The sequence below is a fragment of the Macrosteles quadrilineatus genome, unplaced genomic scaffold (assembly GCF_028750875.1).
Source record: "Macrosteles quadrilineatus isolate MER2022 unplaced genomic scaffold, UCM_ALF_1.0 Scaffold_1__1_contigs__length_201487025, whole genome shotgun sequence".
NCBI lineage: Eukaryota > Metazoa > Arthropoda > Insecta > Hemiptera > Cicadellidae > Macrosteles > Macrosteles quadrilineatus.
This window is the reverse complement of record NW_026542594.1, coordinates 30,821,723-30,840,709: the sequence shown is the minus strand read 5'-3', so window position 1 is coordinate 30,840,709 and position 18,987 is coordinate 30,821,723. Positions and strand designations below refer to the sequence as shown.

Sequence of the window (18,987 nt, the reverse complement as noted above, 5' to 3'; positions counted from 1 at the left end):
ATTTAAAATTTTTGATAACCTTTGTTGGTGCCACCATTTATCTGTCTGACATTAATTGCTTTTACCCAAGCCAACGTGATGATAGAAATTATCAGACATTATCAGGCCAGCTTGGGATTATTTAACTGGTTTAGTAAACCTTGTCTATCAAATTTAAAACAAACAGATCTCATGGTTTCCAAATAAAGATTGGACACTCTCTTTGTGATGGACAACTAACTCTTTGTAAACGTTAATATATTTCACTATTTTTTTAAACGTTTTTATTAGCTCGCTTTCTTGTCCGGTACAAATTTTGCAATCAATTTTATACTAACTTCCCGATGAGCTGGAGACTTGAAATTTAAAACATAGCTCACAAATGGATGACAGTGCAATATTATATCATTTAATTTTCATATTTCCCTTTGGCTACGCCCCATGGGCTTCCAAATTTTCCATGTTTATATTTTGAAAGAATGTAAATATATCAATTAATTTAAGTCAGCTGTAAATACTTAAATTTGGCAGTTCGAAGAGCAGAGGTTAAGAGGTACAGGTTATGCTCCGGAATGGGCACACGGAAGGGACTAAGGCTAAAGGTGTGGTGACGTCATATCTCTAGTGGCTAATGTCTTCTCTTGAGGCTACACGATTACCGTAACGAAACGATGTGATTTCAGCGGCGTTCGTGGCACAGTTGGTAGCGTTTCGGATTGATGTGCAGGAGGTCCCGGGTTCGAATCCCGCTGGCAGCCCTAACTTTTTGTCAAAAAATTTTTATATCAGCAAGTTTGGTTGGTTAGGTTAGGTTATGACAGTTTAATTTTATAACACTAAATTTTAAAATTAATTTTATAATTAATTAAAAATTATAAGTAATCATTAATTAGATTTTTATCTTATCAGCAAGTCTGGTTGGTTAAGTTATGTTATGACAGTTTAATTTTAAAAATTAAAAATTTATTTTATAATTTTAAAACAATATTTTATAATTAAAAAGTTAATTTTATAACTAAAAAAAATTAATTTACATTTTTTCAACTTAGAAGTTCCAGCAGCGAACGCTGACACTACCAGATATGTTAGCCTTAGTCCCTCCCGTGTGCCCCACCGGTTATGCTCCCAAGAGATTCTTTATACAAACAAACATTTCAAAATAAAGATAAACAATCTGATTGCAGATATAAAGGTGTTTGTTAATAATGTCAATTGTTATTTATTTATAAAGTAAACAATAAAATAAATATATTGATATATTTATAGTTAGTAGGTAGGTCATTCATTCAATCTAATACATAATTATATGAAAAGACACTCAAATAAACCTTAGATTTCCCACATGCCTCTGTCTTAATCTGATATAGATGCTTGAAATAGATTTAACATCCACAGACATTAAAAACAAAAAAAAAAAAATAAAATAAATACTTGGCTCTTAGTATAAATACTTGTTAGATTTAAAACGAAAAACGTAGGGTGAATGCAATTGATAATAATAGATTAGTTCAATAGGTGAAGGTAAATTATTTATTGCATGAACCCCACGTTTTTCGTTTTAAATCTTACAAGTATTTATACTCTCCGCATATTTATAAATTATTTTATACTTTTTAGTGCGTTTAAAAAGTTTTGTTTTAAAAAAGTTTTTATTTATAAATTATGTTTATTTCAGCTTAACTTAACCAAACCAATCAATAGTTTGATTAATACTTATGAAGTCAAACGGGGTGAAGCCAGTGGGTAACAGCTAGTTAATACATAATACCAATTTATATTGGACTACTGAAGTATACACGGGATGTATACCGTACACATTATTGACCAGATAATAATTAATTAAAGAAGTGCCTAGTTAATTAAGCCACTTAACATAGTATGTTACAGTCTAACACTCTATTTCCTCGCTTGTTTTGTGATTTTTATAGCTTATGTGATATGAGATGCCATAGTTCAAAAAGGGCTGCATTCAGTTTGACTTCTGAAGTTGGTATGATTGATCAATGAGCAATTTACACCAGCACTCTCTATCGGGGGCTCAGTTCAACTAGTTTTATTTTTGTACTAACTGGCTGAAGCTTTTAGAATGCTAGCAAACTGGTATCAGGCGGTGGCCTTAGAAAGTTTGATGGTTGCTCTATAAATGTTTACTGCACAGTGGTCCCTGCCCTAGGTCACGTGCTGGAAGGGACGGTCACCCCCCAAGGTTCCCGACGGGCGATTCTACGCACGCGGCCACGGATTCGTTACAGTTACAGAAGAGGTCGTCCTAGGGCTATAAACTTGTCCCATTGACTTCATGTTTATGCTTAGTGTTTCACTGCTGTCATTATCATTTGTAAAGTTCTGAAAGTTTAGTAAACTTGAATTGAAGTGATTTAATTGCTATAATAAATGTATTATAAACATATATGCATTTATGTACGATAGGCATATAGCTTTGAGGTTTAGGTTGATGAGGTATATTTAATTTATGATATTTTAAAATAAAACAATACCCTGTTCGAAGCTGATGTTTCGGTTAAAATACTTTGCAATGTATAACTTCCTCACTTACAGTTGCGCTCTTAATTTCAACAAGATCTTTATATCATGATCAGCATGGTTATCATCTATCAATTTTGGATAAAGTAAAATGCGGTCAATATTGTTGTTTTTTTTAGAATGCGCTACTGCCATAACATTGAAAACTAACTTTTTTTAAGCTGCACAAGCAATAATTAGGACAATTGTCACCTCACATGAGAGTAAGATAAAACTGACCAATCAGACGCACGTAAGGACGTGTGTTCTGGATCACGCCACGAGTAGACGGACAGACAGACGCCGCAAGTTCAATCTCTCCTCACTGGGAGCGCTGGGAGAATGGTGTGAAACTAACGCCAAGCTTCTCAGTCGACCCGCCGCGTTGCCATTGGTTACATGTCTCTCAGAACTAGAAACATCGTACATCAATTGCGGCCGGCAAAAGTAAACAATAGTATTTATCGTACATAAAAACAATATGAGTTGAACAATCAATTGGACAAATTTTTTTTTATATTTTCTTTGTACAATTTCAGACTTATCTTTTTTCCGATATGTTACTAGAATAGTATACAGTATATTGTGTGGCCAGTGGTGAGATGGTGGTAGTGACTGGACGGTGGTGGTTCACTTTAGTGGTTGTGGTGTTGTCTGTGGTGAACTGTGACACCAAGATGTTCAACTTCATCGGCCGGGAGACTCTCAGTGACGGCGAGACAGAGACTCTGGTACATTACGATGGTCTCACGGCCAAGGAGACGTCCGTAGTCGCACGAGGAGGCAATCATACGTAAGGCTAACTACACAACTAGCATAGAATACACAGTATACTAAAGCAGCAATCTATCACTAAAAAACATTTAGTTCAACATGTGAATTTGTTTAATTTTTATAGAACCCTCCATTCACTGTTGTTAGTAAACTACTTATATTGTTATCCAGCCAATAACAGTGGATTATTTTATAAAATAATGAATTAATGAGCGATGAAAGCTCTAATATTAAAAATAAAAACAGACAAAACAATTGGTTTCATACAGGTCACATATTGTTTATTGTTTTTATATGGGGGGAGGGGTGAGTAATAAATTGATGAATGTACTTAACCTATTGATAAAAGCCTTTGATAAAACCTATTAACACCTATTATTTTCCGCTTTTGACTTGTTCTCAGAAAAATAATATCACAATATTGAGTTATTAATAAAAATTAAGTTAGTTTGCCTGAAGACTGTAATATCTTTATCGTGTATCCAGCTATAGATTAGTAAGCTATTATTAGTAAGCAGTGTTAGTATATTTGCTCGACGAGGTTTCTCGACATTTTCCGGTACTTAAATATTTTTTATCACGGTATTTTTTATTGTTTGATGTAATATACAAGGGTTTAAATTGAATTACATCTGAATAGTTTTAATAATTTACTCTAAACACACACACACACCAAGTATTAAAGAGTTGTATTTAAACGCTGTTTAAGCTTTTATAAACGCTATCCCCAGAATACGAGTTTTGAGGAGTTTCATTAACATCGGCGCCGCGTTGCACACTGGAGGCAATCACCGGCGAGTTTACCCTGACGCGTTATCTGATGTGGCGAGATAGAGCCCGTACAAACACACGCACCCGGCCCCCCTGCTAATACTCTACACATTATGTGTTCTGTTAATGGTAACTTGACTTATTGGTACAGAGGTAGCTGTCCTGGGAGTGTGGTAATTACCAGGTCATAGTATTTTTGACACCTGAGTTTATTACATAGCCTACTTCTGTTTGTCCTACCCTTACATCCTAGGACACTAGGCTAGAGCCCGAAACTGTTTCCCAAATTGCTTTAAGCTTAGACATAGAGGGTCGCGTAGTGTTGTAATCATACTGTATAGCCAAAATACATTGCTCACCAGTGGCATCTATGTAACTCGGGGACCAAGGTGCTGCCACCACAGTAGGTCTAAAAACTTATTTATAGAACATTTTTCACTAAAACAACTTTCTTGTGCAAGAAACACTATTGTCTGTGAAATAACAAGGTCGTTTTTCTATAATTGACAATTTATATAACTTTTATCCCTATTTGAGATTCATTGACCATCCATCGACCAAATCAATTTACATTGTTTCACAAAATTGTATTTATTAGTTGACAAATTGAAATAGAGCATATGTCCTTCGGTCGAAATATGGTTGAAAACTTTTTTTGCTTTTTAAGATAGAGGTGTAATTCCAGATTTTTATTTTTAAATATTATTGATGTAATTTGCACTTTTAAGTTTACCGTGCTCTGTTTAATTACTTTGGTGTTAATCTAGCGCCCCTTGCCTGAGCTCTGTTGGCCCGTAACTTGCTGATAAAGTGATAAGGGCTGTGCAAGACCGGCCATGTCGGGTCACTGATCGCCACTGTTAATGATACTAGGATGTATAAATACATTTGTTTATTATCATGTATAGCGTGTTGAACGTTCGAAATACAAGCATTGAACCCATTCTATCAATTCATGCCATTCTATCATATCATTGACACAACACTAGTGTGTTGATACAATGTGAGTTTTTGTTTTGTTTATCTTATTGAAATACCTTATTTAGAAGAACACGTTCTTTTAAGAGACATCTTTGTTGGCGCTATTATTCAGTTAGTAACAACTGTCAAAAATAAGGATATTTGAGTTTTGAGTTTTTTGAGTTTTATGCATTTATCCACGACATCGAGGTCCGAGGACAGTAACTGGACAGACAGCTGCTGCCTCTCAACAAACTTCTTTAACGATGGGGAAATCTTTAAGTTATACTCTATCTCACGATTCCAACATTCATTTAAACCACCATTGTATAAAATAACAATAAATTTGAACAGGAACACATCTTATAACATTCACTGCAAAATTAATTCTAGAAAGCGCCACGGTGGGTTGTCTACAGATTTATTGTTACACCACATTTCACCTTTTTGCAATTCCTCCTACCTGACCCGCTTGGCACCAACAACATTCGGCACATTCAGGGGTTGCCAAATCAGCTGTGCGAAACAGTCAAGGTCAGGTTAGAAGAGTGGTGACGTCAAAGAAGACAAGTCCTAGAATAGACTACTGAGTAACACAAACTACCATCGCTTCTAGCATGGACGTTCCGTGGCGCCAGCCAGGCTCGTTGATCAAGATTGGCTTTAATATATTTGCAGTCTTTGCAATGGAATTCACAGGGTCGGTACAGTTTTAGCAACTGATTCATTTAAGCAATTAGGAAATCCAAAATGGATACATGCATTTATATAACGTATTTGCCATGATTTAACTTATCATAGTCCTTACGCTATAAATACCATATGTGAATGACTAAAGAAATATACAAAATCCACACAGATTCAAGGTGTTTCAATATGAATCCTAAATTAATATACAGGGTGATTCAAAAAGGACTTTACAGCTTTGAAAATTCATATAAATCTTATTAAACAAGGTACAGATGTGGTTTTGGTGTTGTTTTAAAGGAAAACACTTCAAGTTTTTTACCTTAAACTAAAGATGTTCTATGCGACTTCCGTTGGATTTGGGGAAAATAATTATTTAGGTATGAAAAAATAGTGAAAACCGTTAAAAATTTGAGAGGGATTACAAAATTTTGAAAGTAGGGCGTTTTTTGACGGTGAAGGAGTGCGATACACCCACTCCTAGATGTGCTAGGGAGTTGAAATTTCGCACACTTGTAGTTCTTGGTTCCAAACCACCTATAAAATTCCGAAAAGTCGCATTTTAAAATTTTAAACCCCCCAAAAATCCAAAATGGCGGACCTCTAAAAACGACAAAACACGTTTTTTTCAAACGGCTATAGCTCGAAAACGGTAAGAGCTAGAAAAGATTTGAGGAAAAAAAGTAGGTTCGGAATTAAATTTCCTACAAGACACTATTATGCGTTTTTCGAAAATCGCACTTCTTCACCGTCAAAAAACGCCCTACTTTCAAAATTTTGTAAATTTCTCTCAAATTTATAACGGTTTTCACTATTTTTTCATACCTAAATAATTATTTTCCCCAAATCCAACGGAAGTCACATAGAACATCTTTAGTTTAAGGTAAAAAAACTTGAAGTGTTTTCCTTTAAAACAACACCAAAACCAGCTCTGTACCTTGTTTAATAAGATTTATATGAATTTTCAAAGTTGTAAAGTCCTTTTTGAATCACCCTGTACTTAAGTAATACATTTTCCGATCTCAGAGAGATAATGCATAGCCTATACCATGGTTTGTAATTTTTGTATTTAAAAAATAAAAAATAACATTATATTACTGTGCATATCCCTTGAAACTGCTTGAACTGTCAACATATTTTCGTAAAGGGTATTTTGTGGGGTTTAAATACGCTATCGGTTTTATATACCTAGACGTAGTAACCGAACAGTTAAATAAGTAACTGAACACTGAGTAAGACATCTAATAGAAAATACAAACACCCATTAATAAAGTATACATAGGTATAGGGGAACAAAGAGAAAATCATAAAATAATATTTTCACTACTTACTTGTGTAACCGATCTTGTACCTATCACAAATATTTAGATAAACTTTTAGACAGACTTCCTACAAGAGACGTATACACTGTATACAGTTACTGTATCACGAGTCATACTGTGTTTATGTTAACATGACCTTGACTGTGAACTGTTCAAGTGGTGTGACCTGATAACGCGATAAAGACTGTTTGAAAACATTCATACGCCAGAAACTAACCAAACCTCCGTTTCAGTTGAAATTTAGAGTTCGCATCAGTATCTTATACATTTAATGGATTCTTCGTCATAGGTAACTTTATATGAGTTGAGACAAATCAAAGTTGTGAGTGACCAGAGAGCACAGGGATTGCAATATTATTAAATTCCAACGGTTGGAAAGGTCTAGGAGGCTCGTCTTAGGCTTTTGGCAACAAAGCTAGACATACAAAATTAGAGTTGCTAGAACGTCGACCGGCGCCGCGCCGTGGCTGTGTCCAGTGTGTAGTTGTGTTGTGAGTTTGATGACTTGGCTTACATATACTTATACATATTAAGGATCGTGTATAACGACCAAATGTAATAGTTTTTTTAGTGTATGTGATATAAAATATGCTTTGGTTTAATAGCAGTCCTGTTCGTTTGGCTTGATTAAACAGTTGTTGTTTAAGACAAGATTGCAATGCATAAATTTAATTTCAACGCAAAAACCAAAGTAAAACTCAACAAATAAAAAATGCTACAAAATACGGTTGAAATATAAAAATAATTATGCAATTCCTAGATACGTTCTTTCTGTGAATAAATGCATTCTTTTATGAAATGCAACTCTCCAAGGTCCCAATTAAGATAAGAATGCAAGAGTAATGTGACAAGTTGTCGACACATGAAGTGTGTGAATGTTATCAGTGAATCACAGCGCGACTGACGGCGACCAAACACGACACTTCACGGAAACATCCGAATACAACCGCGAACATGGACTGTACATTGTAATGTTATTGCAATGTTACTGTGTGAGTGGACCATGGACTCATATCGACGTTGGAGTGGCGATATCAATTCGTAAAATGTAAACAAACCGCGGTTTTTATGTTTGATCGTTTATAGTAATCAATTTAATTAAAGACTTCAGTTTTTTGTTGTTGTAAAATACTCAACTTTAAGTAAATTTTCATAATTTGTGGTTTGGAATGTAACTAATATATTGTATTCACCTATGGTAATTGTGAAGCAACTCACTTGGTGAGTACCGGTAACTCATTTAACAATGTTCTTTTTTATAGCAAAAGTTTGCCACAGCTGGTCCATTAGGCTATAACAGTAGGTGAGCTATCCAAGTATTGGGTATATCTATCCCCTACATCAGGCCGACTGCTGCAACGTATTCCCACCAGGCTCAATGACAGCCTGAGTGCAGTTTACATGCAACTTCCATTATTTGCACTACAGTTATAAATCGGATTTCATGCGACTGCAACATAGTTTGATAGTGTCAGGACAACGGATAAAACCCCTGTTAATGTTTAGATTGTTGTCAACTAACTTTAATCAGCTTTAATGTTAATTCAGTGCAAAAATGTATGACACACCTGTTCAGTTCTTTCACCTAAGTTTTCTTTAGCCTGTTTAGAACAGCTGATGATTTTAAAATGATTAATAATATTGTAAAAATAAATATTCCTTTCTGTTCTTCTTATAAACATGGTTTACTATTTTTTCTCTCTCTTAATATTTCATTAATAATCACAAATACTCCACATTATTTAATGGTCATCAGCTGTTCTAAACAGGCTAAAGAAAACTTAGGTGAAAGAACTGAACACACACCCGTTGTTTACATTTCAGTTTCGATTGAACGATTCTGCTGAAGTAAATAATAATAAGGAAATCGAATGAGTCTTATATTCAATTTATGGCCCGATAGATTTTATGGTAACTTGTATATTGAGCTTGAATTTAACCAAATGCCCTGCAGGAAGACACTGGAGTTTTCATAGCACAGCCCAAGTGTGACCAGTTCGTGGTCCCAGGAATTTAAAAATCACCGTTCATTCGGTTTTAATTTTTTTAACCGAAAATTTTTTTTAAATATGAAAATTAAAATGTTCATTGCTATCATCATTCATTCATCATTTTTATCATTGAGTTGGGGATTGGTGTGTATTATTTTTATTTAGTAGGTCCAATAATACTTTTGTTGAAGTTCACACTGATTAAAATATTAAATTAAAATAATTAATAAGAATAAAAAGTCCACACTTTTATAAAATATTATACCGTACTAAACTAATAAACCAATAACTTCCATGATTCAAATATAGATCATTTAAACAATCTAATCAATGAAACTCTGGGAAATAAAAACGCTGACTAAAAACTAAGGTTTATATATTACAGTATATGCAAGTTGGCAAGCCGTTGAAGGAGCTGGTGCATGCCTCGCTATGCTATGCAGTCTCTGTATTGAGGTGCGTGCCCTTTGTTGATCAAGAGCTCTTATAGGCACTCTTGCATCGAGAAGAAGAGCTTGCTCTCTTTATATATTTTTAAACCTTCCTCTTTATAACTAAACTTCCGTATATCTTTTATTAGATATCCACTTTAAAATCCTTACTCCTTTATGAATTTAATTTTAATAGATTCAATCTGCCAAAATCCGATGTTCATTATCTTTTTAAGTAGTATTTATTGTTTTAAAATGTTTCATATATGACCTACAAACTAAAAACATTCTAATAACTTATATTGCAGATTTGTTTTAAAACTATTTCTTAATTAATTTTCTATGAATTTAAATACGTCTCTCTTTTGTTGTTGAAATACAAAATTGTTTAAAGACTTATGAAAATTACTTATAAAAAGAACTAAAAAACCCTGAGAAACTTAAGAGTGGACTTTTTTCTTTTATTAAAATAAAATGTGAACAAAGACTGAACAGTTGAACTGTGAACTTTCCTGAACAAAGACATACAATCAAAATTTTACACAACAGGAGTTACGTAGAGTTTTCTGTAGCTGTGACAAGCTTTTAGCTATTTAGACGTTGGAACCCTTTTATTTACGCTGCAGTAAGTATGATATTAATATTCATTGGTTATTAATAAATTGATCGGATTATTTAAGGTACTCTCTTCCATTGTTCAATTATTTGTAAAGTAGCTATCTCACGTATTCCAATAAATTCTAGTGATTATTTTATAATACAAACTATGACAACTGGAAGCATTACACATGTACCGAGGTATTTGAATGATTTGCCGACGCCCGACGATTCATCTACACACATTGACAAAGGCTTCAAATATAGACCATCACAGAAAGCAGAAGACAGGCTAACATTGGATTGAGTACATTGGTAGATCAGACAAACTATGACACACAGTTTATATTGAAGAGATCGCAGTGTAACATCATGTACATATATAAAATGACAAAAATTGTGATCATAAAATCAGTAAATATTGTAAATATCAACTGCACCTTGAACATTTCTATGATCCAGCTGATATACATTAGCCATAGTTGAACCTTTGATCATACAATCTTATTGTCATGTGTATGTCCTCATTGAAGCTACGTCAGTTGAAGGACGGTGATCACCTGATCCAGGAGTTACAGTTGAACCTTTGACTATATTTACTTGTGATGTCACCTCTGTGTCATGTGTAGGTCCTCATTGAAGCTACGTCAGCTGACGGACGGTGATCACATGATCCAGCAGTTACAGTTATACCTTTGATTATATATACTTGTGACGTCACCTCTGTGTCGTGTGTAGGTCCTCATTGAAGCTACGTCAGCTGACGGACGGTGATCACCTGATCCAGCAGTTACAGTTGAACCTTTGATTATATATTTGTGACGTCACCTCTGTGTCGTGTGTAGGTCCTCATTGAAGCTACGTCAGCTGACGGACGGTGATCACCTGATCCAGCAGTTACAGTTGAACCTTTGATCATATATACAGTACTTGTGACGTCACCTCTGTGTCATGTATGTGTAGGTCCTCATTGAAGCTACGTCAGCTGACGGACGGTGATCACCTGATCCAGCAGTTACAGTTGAACCTTTGATTATACACTTGTGACGTCACCTCTGTGTCGTGTGTAGGTCCTCATTGAAGCTACGTCAGCTGACGGACGGTGATCACCTGATCCAGCAGTTACAGTTGAACCTTTGATTATACACTTGTGACGTCACCTCTGTGTCGTGTGTAGGTCCTCATTGAAGCTACGTCAGCTGACGGACGGTGTACACCTGATCCAGCAGTTACAGTTGAACCTTTGATCATATATACTTGTGACGTCACCTCTGTGTCGTGTGTAGGTCCTCATTGAAGCTACGTCAGCTGACGGACGGTGATCACCTGATCCAGCTGATATACAGCGGCCAGGGAGAGCTGCAAGACTGCGAGTACCTGAGGCAGGACGCGGCTGTGAGGCAGTTCCAGGAGAACGTGAGGCAGACTGTGGAGGCCCGGGGGAACGTGCGCTCGCTGGACGGTCGTCGTCTACCTCCGGAGTTGGCGGAGTGGATGGACTACGCGCTGCTGAAGAAGCAATGTCACAGACATCACCGTCGTCTGAGGAGACTGGCTCGTCGGAGATTCAAGGGAGGGAAGTTGCAGAGAGCGCGTGCCGACAGGGATATCCAGAGGTAAACACATAGATTTATAATAACAACTGAGTTTTGTTATTATAAATCTATGGGTAAACATGATGCTACATGATGGGTAAAATAGACATCTGTTGAGGTGTCATAATGATACAAAAGATCTCTGATAAGCATTTGTTTTGCTGAGTAATATACTACCATACATGAAAATTCGCGTTTTTCCTCTACCTATAAGGTTACAAAAAATAATGATTAACGTATAATTAAATGTGATCAGAAAGATAGCAAAAGTCATGTTAATGTTTTTGTTACGTTTTCTCTTGATTGAACTAGAGTAGAAATACATATAAAATAATTATTATTGTATTGTAATTATTATTATTGTACATACATTTTAAAAGTTGTATAAGGGTGTAGCACTTTAAGTACTTCTAATTATTGTACCATGCACGCTTATTTTAAGGTTGTAATTTATGGTTTACACTCAACAAACTGTTTCCTTCCTGTGTTGTTCTTCTTTGACACAAATCTTGCAGGCTACTGACACTTCACAAGTACATCACATCATCTCTCAGTTGAGCACACCTATCTTACCTACTTTCTGGTCTGCATGCCTAGCTTCAATATATGCCACTCACGTTTTTAGTTGGGTAATTCGCCTGTTTGTTTGAAAACCTTCATCTTTTCGGGAAAAGATTTTTCATTGCACGAGTAAGTTCTTAATATAGGGATTTTTCTTTTATAGAAGAAGGTCGTATTAAATTAACAATAATACCCATCTGATAGTACAAAGTCATTTTGTCTGTACTTTGTAATGCATCTTAATCCGCCATTGTATTCATTAGTAGAAGTAGTACCGGTAACGTCATTTCGCCCATGAATATTTAGAGTTCTATTTATTCTCTTCGTAAGTGGATTTATGTGTAGATTATTCTTCTTATTAAACTCATTGACAAAAAATACACATTTGAATCTGAAATGGGAATCATTATAGACTTGTCCAGTTGAAGAAAGCCATTCCGAGTTTAAGTGACAATACATGGATACATTTCTCATACTTCAGTTATATTTCAGTATTGATAAGGATTAGTGTCACTTTACTCACGTCCTTCTCCATCATTTATCATGAAATGTGAAATTCTTACCATATGAAAATTCAAATATCAATTCCGTCGTGTTGTGCATGTATGTTGTGAGTATTTGATTAGCAACTTTTGGAATGCTTTGTGGGTGCTTCGTGGTTTGACTTCTTCTAGCAGTTCTCATGACAATGTCTTTATTGTCTTCACATTACGATCTTGTTACTGTCTGGCTGAGATGCTGTGTGCTGCTAGGTCATCTATCAAGTCCTCGGTTCTGCAGAGTTTTCTGCTGGCCCCAGGCACCAAGTGGTGTGGTCACAGTCACGCCGCCTCCTCCTATACTGACCTCGGTCATCTGTTTGGCCTCGACAAGTGCTGCAGGACCCATGACATGTGTCCCAAGATCATCCCCGGGTTTTCCTCCGTGTACGGCTACCTCAACTTCCGGCCGTTCACCATCAGCCATTGCTCCTGCGACAATAGGTAACTCTTCGTAGTGTGGTTTGGCTTTGCTTCACCAGAGTTTTCAGGTCCCGCTGACGAGTGTAAACTGTAAGTACTGTATGTGAGTATTGTTTGAGTGGTGGTGTGGTAGTGCAGGCGGAAGCGCGACCTGACTGATCTGATGAGGGTGCCGGGTACCAAGTGGTGCGGCAAGGGCTACTCCGCCACCAAGTACCACCAGCTGGGAGGGTTCGGCGCGGCGGACAAGTGTTGTCGCGTGCACGACACGGCTTGTCCCTTCTACATTCCCGCCTTCGAGGAGAAGTACGGCCTCTTCAACTGGAGGATCAACACGCTCATGCACTGCAAGTGTGATTCCAGGTCGGTAGTGTGTCCCTCACCTGTACATTTAATATTCGCAGGCATTTCGAGCATGTCTTGTTTAATAACCAAGATTTTCTCGCGCTGTAAAATCTGTAAATTATGATACTGTAAAATCTAGAGACATAAATTAATTAAATATCGAAAATCATTTACTTTTACCAACAGGCCTGTAGTCACGAAGATACAACTCGACCGGTATGTTCCTTGTTGTCAGAGCGGTCGGTGATGTTTGCCGACACATGCATGTAAGTCAATGTCAGTTGTTTTTAATTAATCGGGCGTACTTATACCTACTTTGAAAAACAACATGATATATAATCAAGGATGAAAATCGTTTTAGCTCATGAAATAATTGCGTTTTTATGAGCTATACTTAAACTTTATTGTGATTGTGAATATTCAAGCAGAGTATATTTCCAAGTGATTTTGTGTATGTGTACTAATATTCCATTATATCGAGTTTGAAAGAATCATTTGTTCAAACGGATTTGGCACACTGGTTACTTCAATCGCAAGATTAGCCACACTAGTTATGCAGTCAATGCGGAATACTCTTCTTTATAATAACTAATAATAACGTTGAGACGTTTGAAGATTCTCTATGTACTGATGAGTACCTGGATTGATCAAAGTTCAAGGCTCGGCCCCTCACCCAGATGACACAGACGGCCAGACATGCAGCATGCAGGCGTGGTCATGCTAATGCCACATTAATATGCCCGACCTTCCTCGCACAATAGCATTATCTTACAGACTATATTTTGGTTGCGAAATACCTTATGTATAGCACATTGTGCTCAATCGGAGTGATGGAATGTCAATTGATATCCACACATTCTTAGGCAATGGGCCTGAATGAGGTGGTTGTTCTAGTGTTTCCTCATAAATGTAAAAGCCCCTCATAAATAAGGGTAAAGAATAACCCTTATTATAACGAAATCTTATCAACATGAACGGTTAATGTTATGAAATGATGTAAACCAACGGTGTAGTAAATAAAAAATATGTTCGGCAGTATTGAAAAAAAAATTTAGGTATTCTTAGTTGGATGAATTAAATATACAAGAAATTGTCTGGGTAGTCGAGTGTTTATAGTGCTCGCCTTCAAATCTGGTCGCTGTTTCTAATCCACACGAGATGGCATTTGTCATTGGGCTTACAAAAACGGCGACGTTCGATAGTAACAAGACCATGGTATGAACCCTTCCCTTTTAAAGGGTTAAACAATAAAATAAAACAAAACTGAAGTTAACATAGTATCTTGGATGAATTTCTGTTATAGTAGGTGATTATGTACTTTCTCAAGGTAAACCTAGGCGTAGTAAAAAACTAATTGGTATTTATTAACACCTCGAATTTCAAATTTCGGATTTTAATAAACTGTTATTGAGATTTTAGTGAGAATGTCACATTCTTCGTCTCAACATAACTCGTTCCTCTTTGACTGACACAGACACTGTCTACTGACAAACCTTTATCTGGTTTATTGCCCAGAAGTCGTCTGAGGCTTATCAGTCCTTTTAGTCGTGAGTATGAATCATCTACGAGGTTTGATAGCAAACATTCGTAAACTTTAAAAGATAATACAGCGTGTCTTGGTAATGACACACTCAATACTGCAAACCATGTCAAAGTCTGAATACCTTGTATAGATAGATGTATGGATTTGTTTCTGAGAGTTTAAATTTAACTTAAAGGTTCGCGTCATAATATAGTTTAAAAAACGGGAAATAAATAACTTTTAAGATTATGTTTCAAAAACTTGAATGCGGAAGTTTTCATTGAGACACCTTAACCCTTAACACGCATTATGTGAATGATAAAAGACAAGGAGAACGAAGCTATAAATCTTTAGATGCTGACAAAAAGCCATTCGCGGAGACAATACAACCTATCTGAGTGACTTCTGCTATCGGGTTGTGCGGTTCACTGGCCGCTGAAATGATGAAGAAATTAACGGGCCAAACGTTGCTGATTTCTTTCATTGAGCCACAAGGTTTCTAAACGCTAGGTCTGTGGTGTTATAAATTTACCTAGCCGATCACAGTTACTTCTAAAACATGGAATAGTGTTATGTTTTGCTTGTTTAAATATGTATGTAACTAATTGAAAGTCCCAATGAAAAACGGGGATAACCCACGAGACATTTAAACACAATCAAATCCATTTAACACACTATGTGTTTTTTCCATTACACATAAAATTAATAATGTGCTCACTCCACAATCATATTGACTACTGTGGTCAATGTAATAAAATTCAAAATCCAAACTATGACTACTAAGAAGGGTTTATAGTATGGATTTTGAATTTATTACTCGTATTTCATTAAGTATTTTGTCACTAGAATTTATTACGTATCCTTACAAGAGTAAGGGCTACATAAACTGAATAAGATGAAAACTTAATACTTAAAAATATATATTAATAATACTGAAATTGTTGATCGATTAATCCAAATGCAAAAGCGGAAACTTAAAATAGGCTTACAGAACTTGTACATGTTTTGAAATAATACACACACCATTGTATAATTCGCCATCATTTTCTCATATTTTTATATTTTTAAATTATTTATTTCATTTATTGCCATATTTTTTGCTTATTTTGGTTGGATATCATAATCCAGCCTCATTCTGAAATCCTACGATTTATATAGTATCAATAAAATGATTTACAGTTCAAGAGTTGTCAAAGATACAATTTTAAACTCAGTTTTCATTGAATTGTGTAAAAATAAAGTACATGTAAAAAACTAAAACCAATAATAATCCAAACATTTATTGGTTTAGCTTTTTATCTACTACAAAATATAGTAAAATAGGATACTTTTTGAAAGCCTTATTTTAGCAGCACATATAGTTTACTAAGTGAAACTATTTATTAAACAATGTACACGCAACAAATAGGCTCACGATTAGTCTTACAACGAATAGAAAATAGATTTTGAACCTGACTTACGAAAATAAAGAGATCCAGGAAATTCTTTCTTACAAAGACATTGTTAAACTGTTAGAAAAATCACCTGTGAGTAGAGGACTTGAAGTGTTTAGGCAGAGGCTCTGGCGAGGAACAAACAAACATTCACTTGCTCTCAGAAAGTAGTTTAATTTTAATGTTCTTTGGTTTCCTTCTCAACACACTTTCTTTTAAGTTTTTCATCAAGTTTCTTATCAAGTTTAGTGTATCACATACTAAGGGTTGTTAGCTCATTACTATCATACCCTTTTTGTTATTTACAACGAACTGTACTTGCATATAAAACGTAAACACTCATTTTGACAGTAAGGCAAAACGTATCATGCGGCTTTGAAATAAAAATAACCTAAATAAGAAAAAAATATAGTTAACAGTTTAAGAAACCCAATTTAATTAAATTTAAACTCAACTCAACCGAAGTTTAAAATATCTAAGTAGTTTCTTATGTTATAATTTTAATCATTAGACGAATTGGAATTTCCTCAGGTTCCGTGCATGTCTGAAGATGGCAGACACGGGCCCCGCCAACCTGGTTGGTAAACTCTTCTTCAACATCGTCCAGACCAAGTGCTTCGTACTCAAGCCTGAGAAGGTCTGCGCCAAGTGGTCGTGGTGGGGAAAATGTAAGTTTTAAATTCGATCGGAATTGTATATTAATACACATAAAATAAGCAATCCTTGAGATTAAATAGATATTAATGGTAGGATTTCTAGCATGCACACCAAAGAGGATTGAACACATCTTTACCCAGTATTAGTGATGTAAATGTTTCACAAAATAGTAAACTTATTTATTTCGAAACCTAATGCTCCGAATAAACCGTTAAAATATGAGACTTATTTTAATTCATTAATGTTTAACTCTAAACATAAATCACGACAAATACAATATACTGTCTGCACATGTATAGTCTGATACAACTAAGAGGAGCATTATGTAATATGACTTTTAAGACCCAATCTTCAAAAGTCTATTTTTATGATCTCAATACCCATTAGTACTTCTGATTGATTATTTCCATTGAAGTTACATACAGTTTTCGCTTTAAATTCAAAGTATAACTTAGGAGCTTACTTTACACAACTTATTATACAAGTATTGTCACCACTCCATGTAAAAAAATACCTCTCGAGGAGCATTAAGGTGTAGCTATAACTATCTCTTACCCTTAATTAATGAGTCTTACTCTATTTTACACAAGATATCCTTATTTTGTGTATATTTGTTGACTGAATGGATAATGATTGTTTCAGTTATATAACTATGGTATTTTTTACAGGCAAGAAGATGACGTATCGTAAACAAGCTCATATACGAGACAACCTTCCCTTTTGAAGATGGAGCGAGCATTTTAATATGAATTTAAAAATCGAAATTGTAATTAATATTTATTGGGAAAGAATTTAACATCAGCTTTAAACGTTGCATGAAATCTTTTTTCATTACTTAAATAGAATGTGTTTATATGATGTTTTACATTAAAAATCATTTAAAATATTAGCTTCGCAAGATTAGGCCATTCTATAGTTTCAACACAATTTCAATTTCATCACTTAAAAATCAAAATCTTACAATACAAGTTAGACACATACATTAACAAACAAATGAGACTTGATCCAAAATGACCTGCTAATATTTAGAAGGCCAAAAGTTAAGAAATTTCATTTGAGAATCTAAATTATAAAGTGTGCATGAGGTTGTAAAAGGTTTATGAAGTTTTCAATATTCATGCTGTTTTATGAATAGCAGAATTATTATATTTGTTTTAGTGGAACTAAAGTTAAAAGCTACTGGTACATTAACTTATTTCTTACCAAAGAAACGGAGTTTAATAAATAGTTTATATTTCTGTTTCTCTAAAGGGTTTTCTACACTCACAGTATTATTTAAAGGTAATTTGTTTTTAGCCTTAAACGGTAGCTCATTCTAGGAAAATACAAATGATTTATTAAACATTGTATATTTTGTACCAATTATATTGCAGGATTCAATTACTATATCGCATCTCAACAGTTGTATTTATTTAGTTAATTTGAACAAAGAAATAAGGAATTAAACTAGTAGAAGAAATTATTGGTAAATTGACTATATACAGTATTTAGATATGTACAGTTAGTATATAGTGTAAAGATGTATATTGTATATACGTTGTTGATAATTGTTGTTGTGCAATAACTCTTTTGTATTTTAAAATCTACTTTATTAGTACGAGTAGACATGTATATATTGTTTAAAGCTACTATTAAGATAAATAGATTATTTATGAAACTATATAGAAAATTTTTTTCGTGGGAACCATCCTTTCAATTTCCATTACAAAATTCGACCATATTTTAAAAACAACAATTATCTTGGCTCTGGTCTTTACAATGCAATACAATGGTGTGTGTATTGTTTCAAAACATGTACAATTTCTGTAAACCTTTTTTAAGTTTCCACTTTTGCATTTGGATTAATCGATAAAATCATTAATACATTTTTTAGAAAT

General features: G+C 34.8%; 1 protein-coding gene across 2 annotated transcripts; it reads left to right on the top strand.

Annotated features, from left to right (window-relative positions):
* The first annotated feature begins 2,875 nt into the window (after positions 1–2,875).
* Positions 2,876–18,730, top strand: LOC128981891 (uncharacterized). Of its 2 annotated transcripts, none has more exons than XM_054400891.1 (5): positions 2,876–3,295; positions 11,322–11,651; positions 13,292–13,516; positions 16,985–17,121; positions 17,779–18,730. In XM_054400891.1, exons 1-5 carry the CDS (start codon positions 3,105–3,107, stop codon positions 17,832–17,834), a joined length of 939 nt encoding a protein of 312 aa, XP_054256866.1. In that variant the 5' UTR covers positions 2,876–3,104; the 3' UTR covers positions 17,835–18,730. The 2 variants fall into 2 exon arrangements, with proteins under 2 accessions (XP_054256866.1, XP_054256857.1); XM_054400882.1 differs by lacking the exon at positions 13,292–13,516 and adding an exon at positions 12,944–13,174.
* The last annotated feature ends 257 nt before the right edge of the window (positions 18,731–18,987 follow it).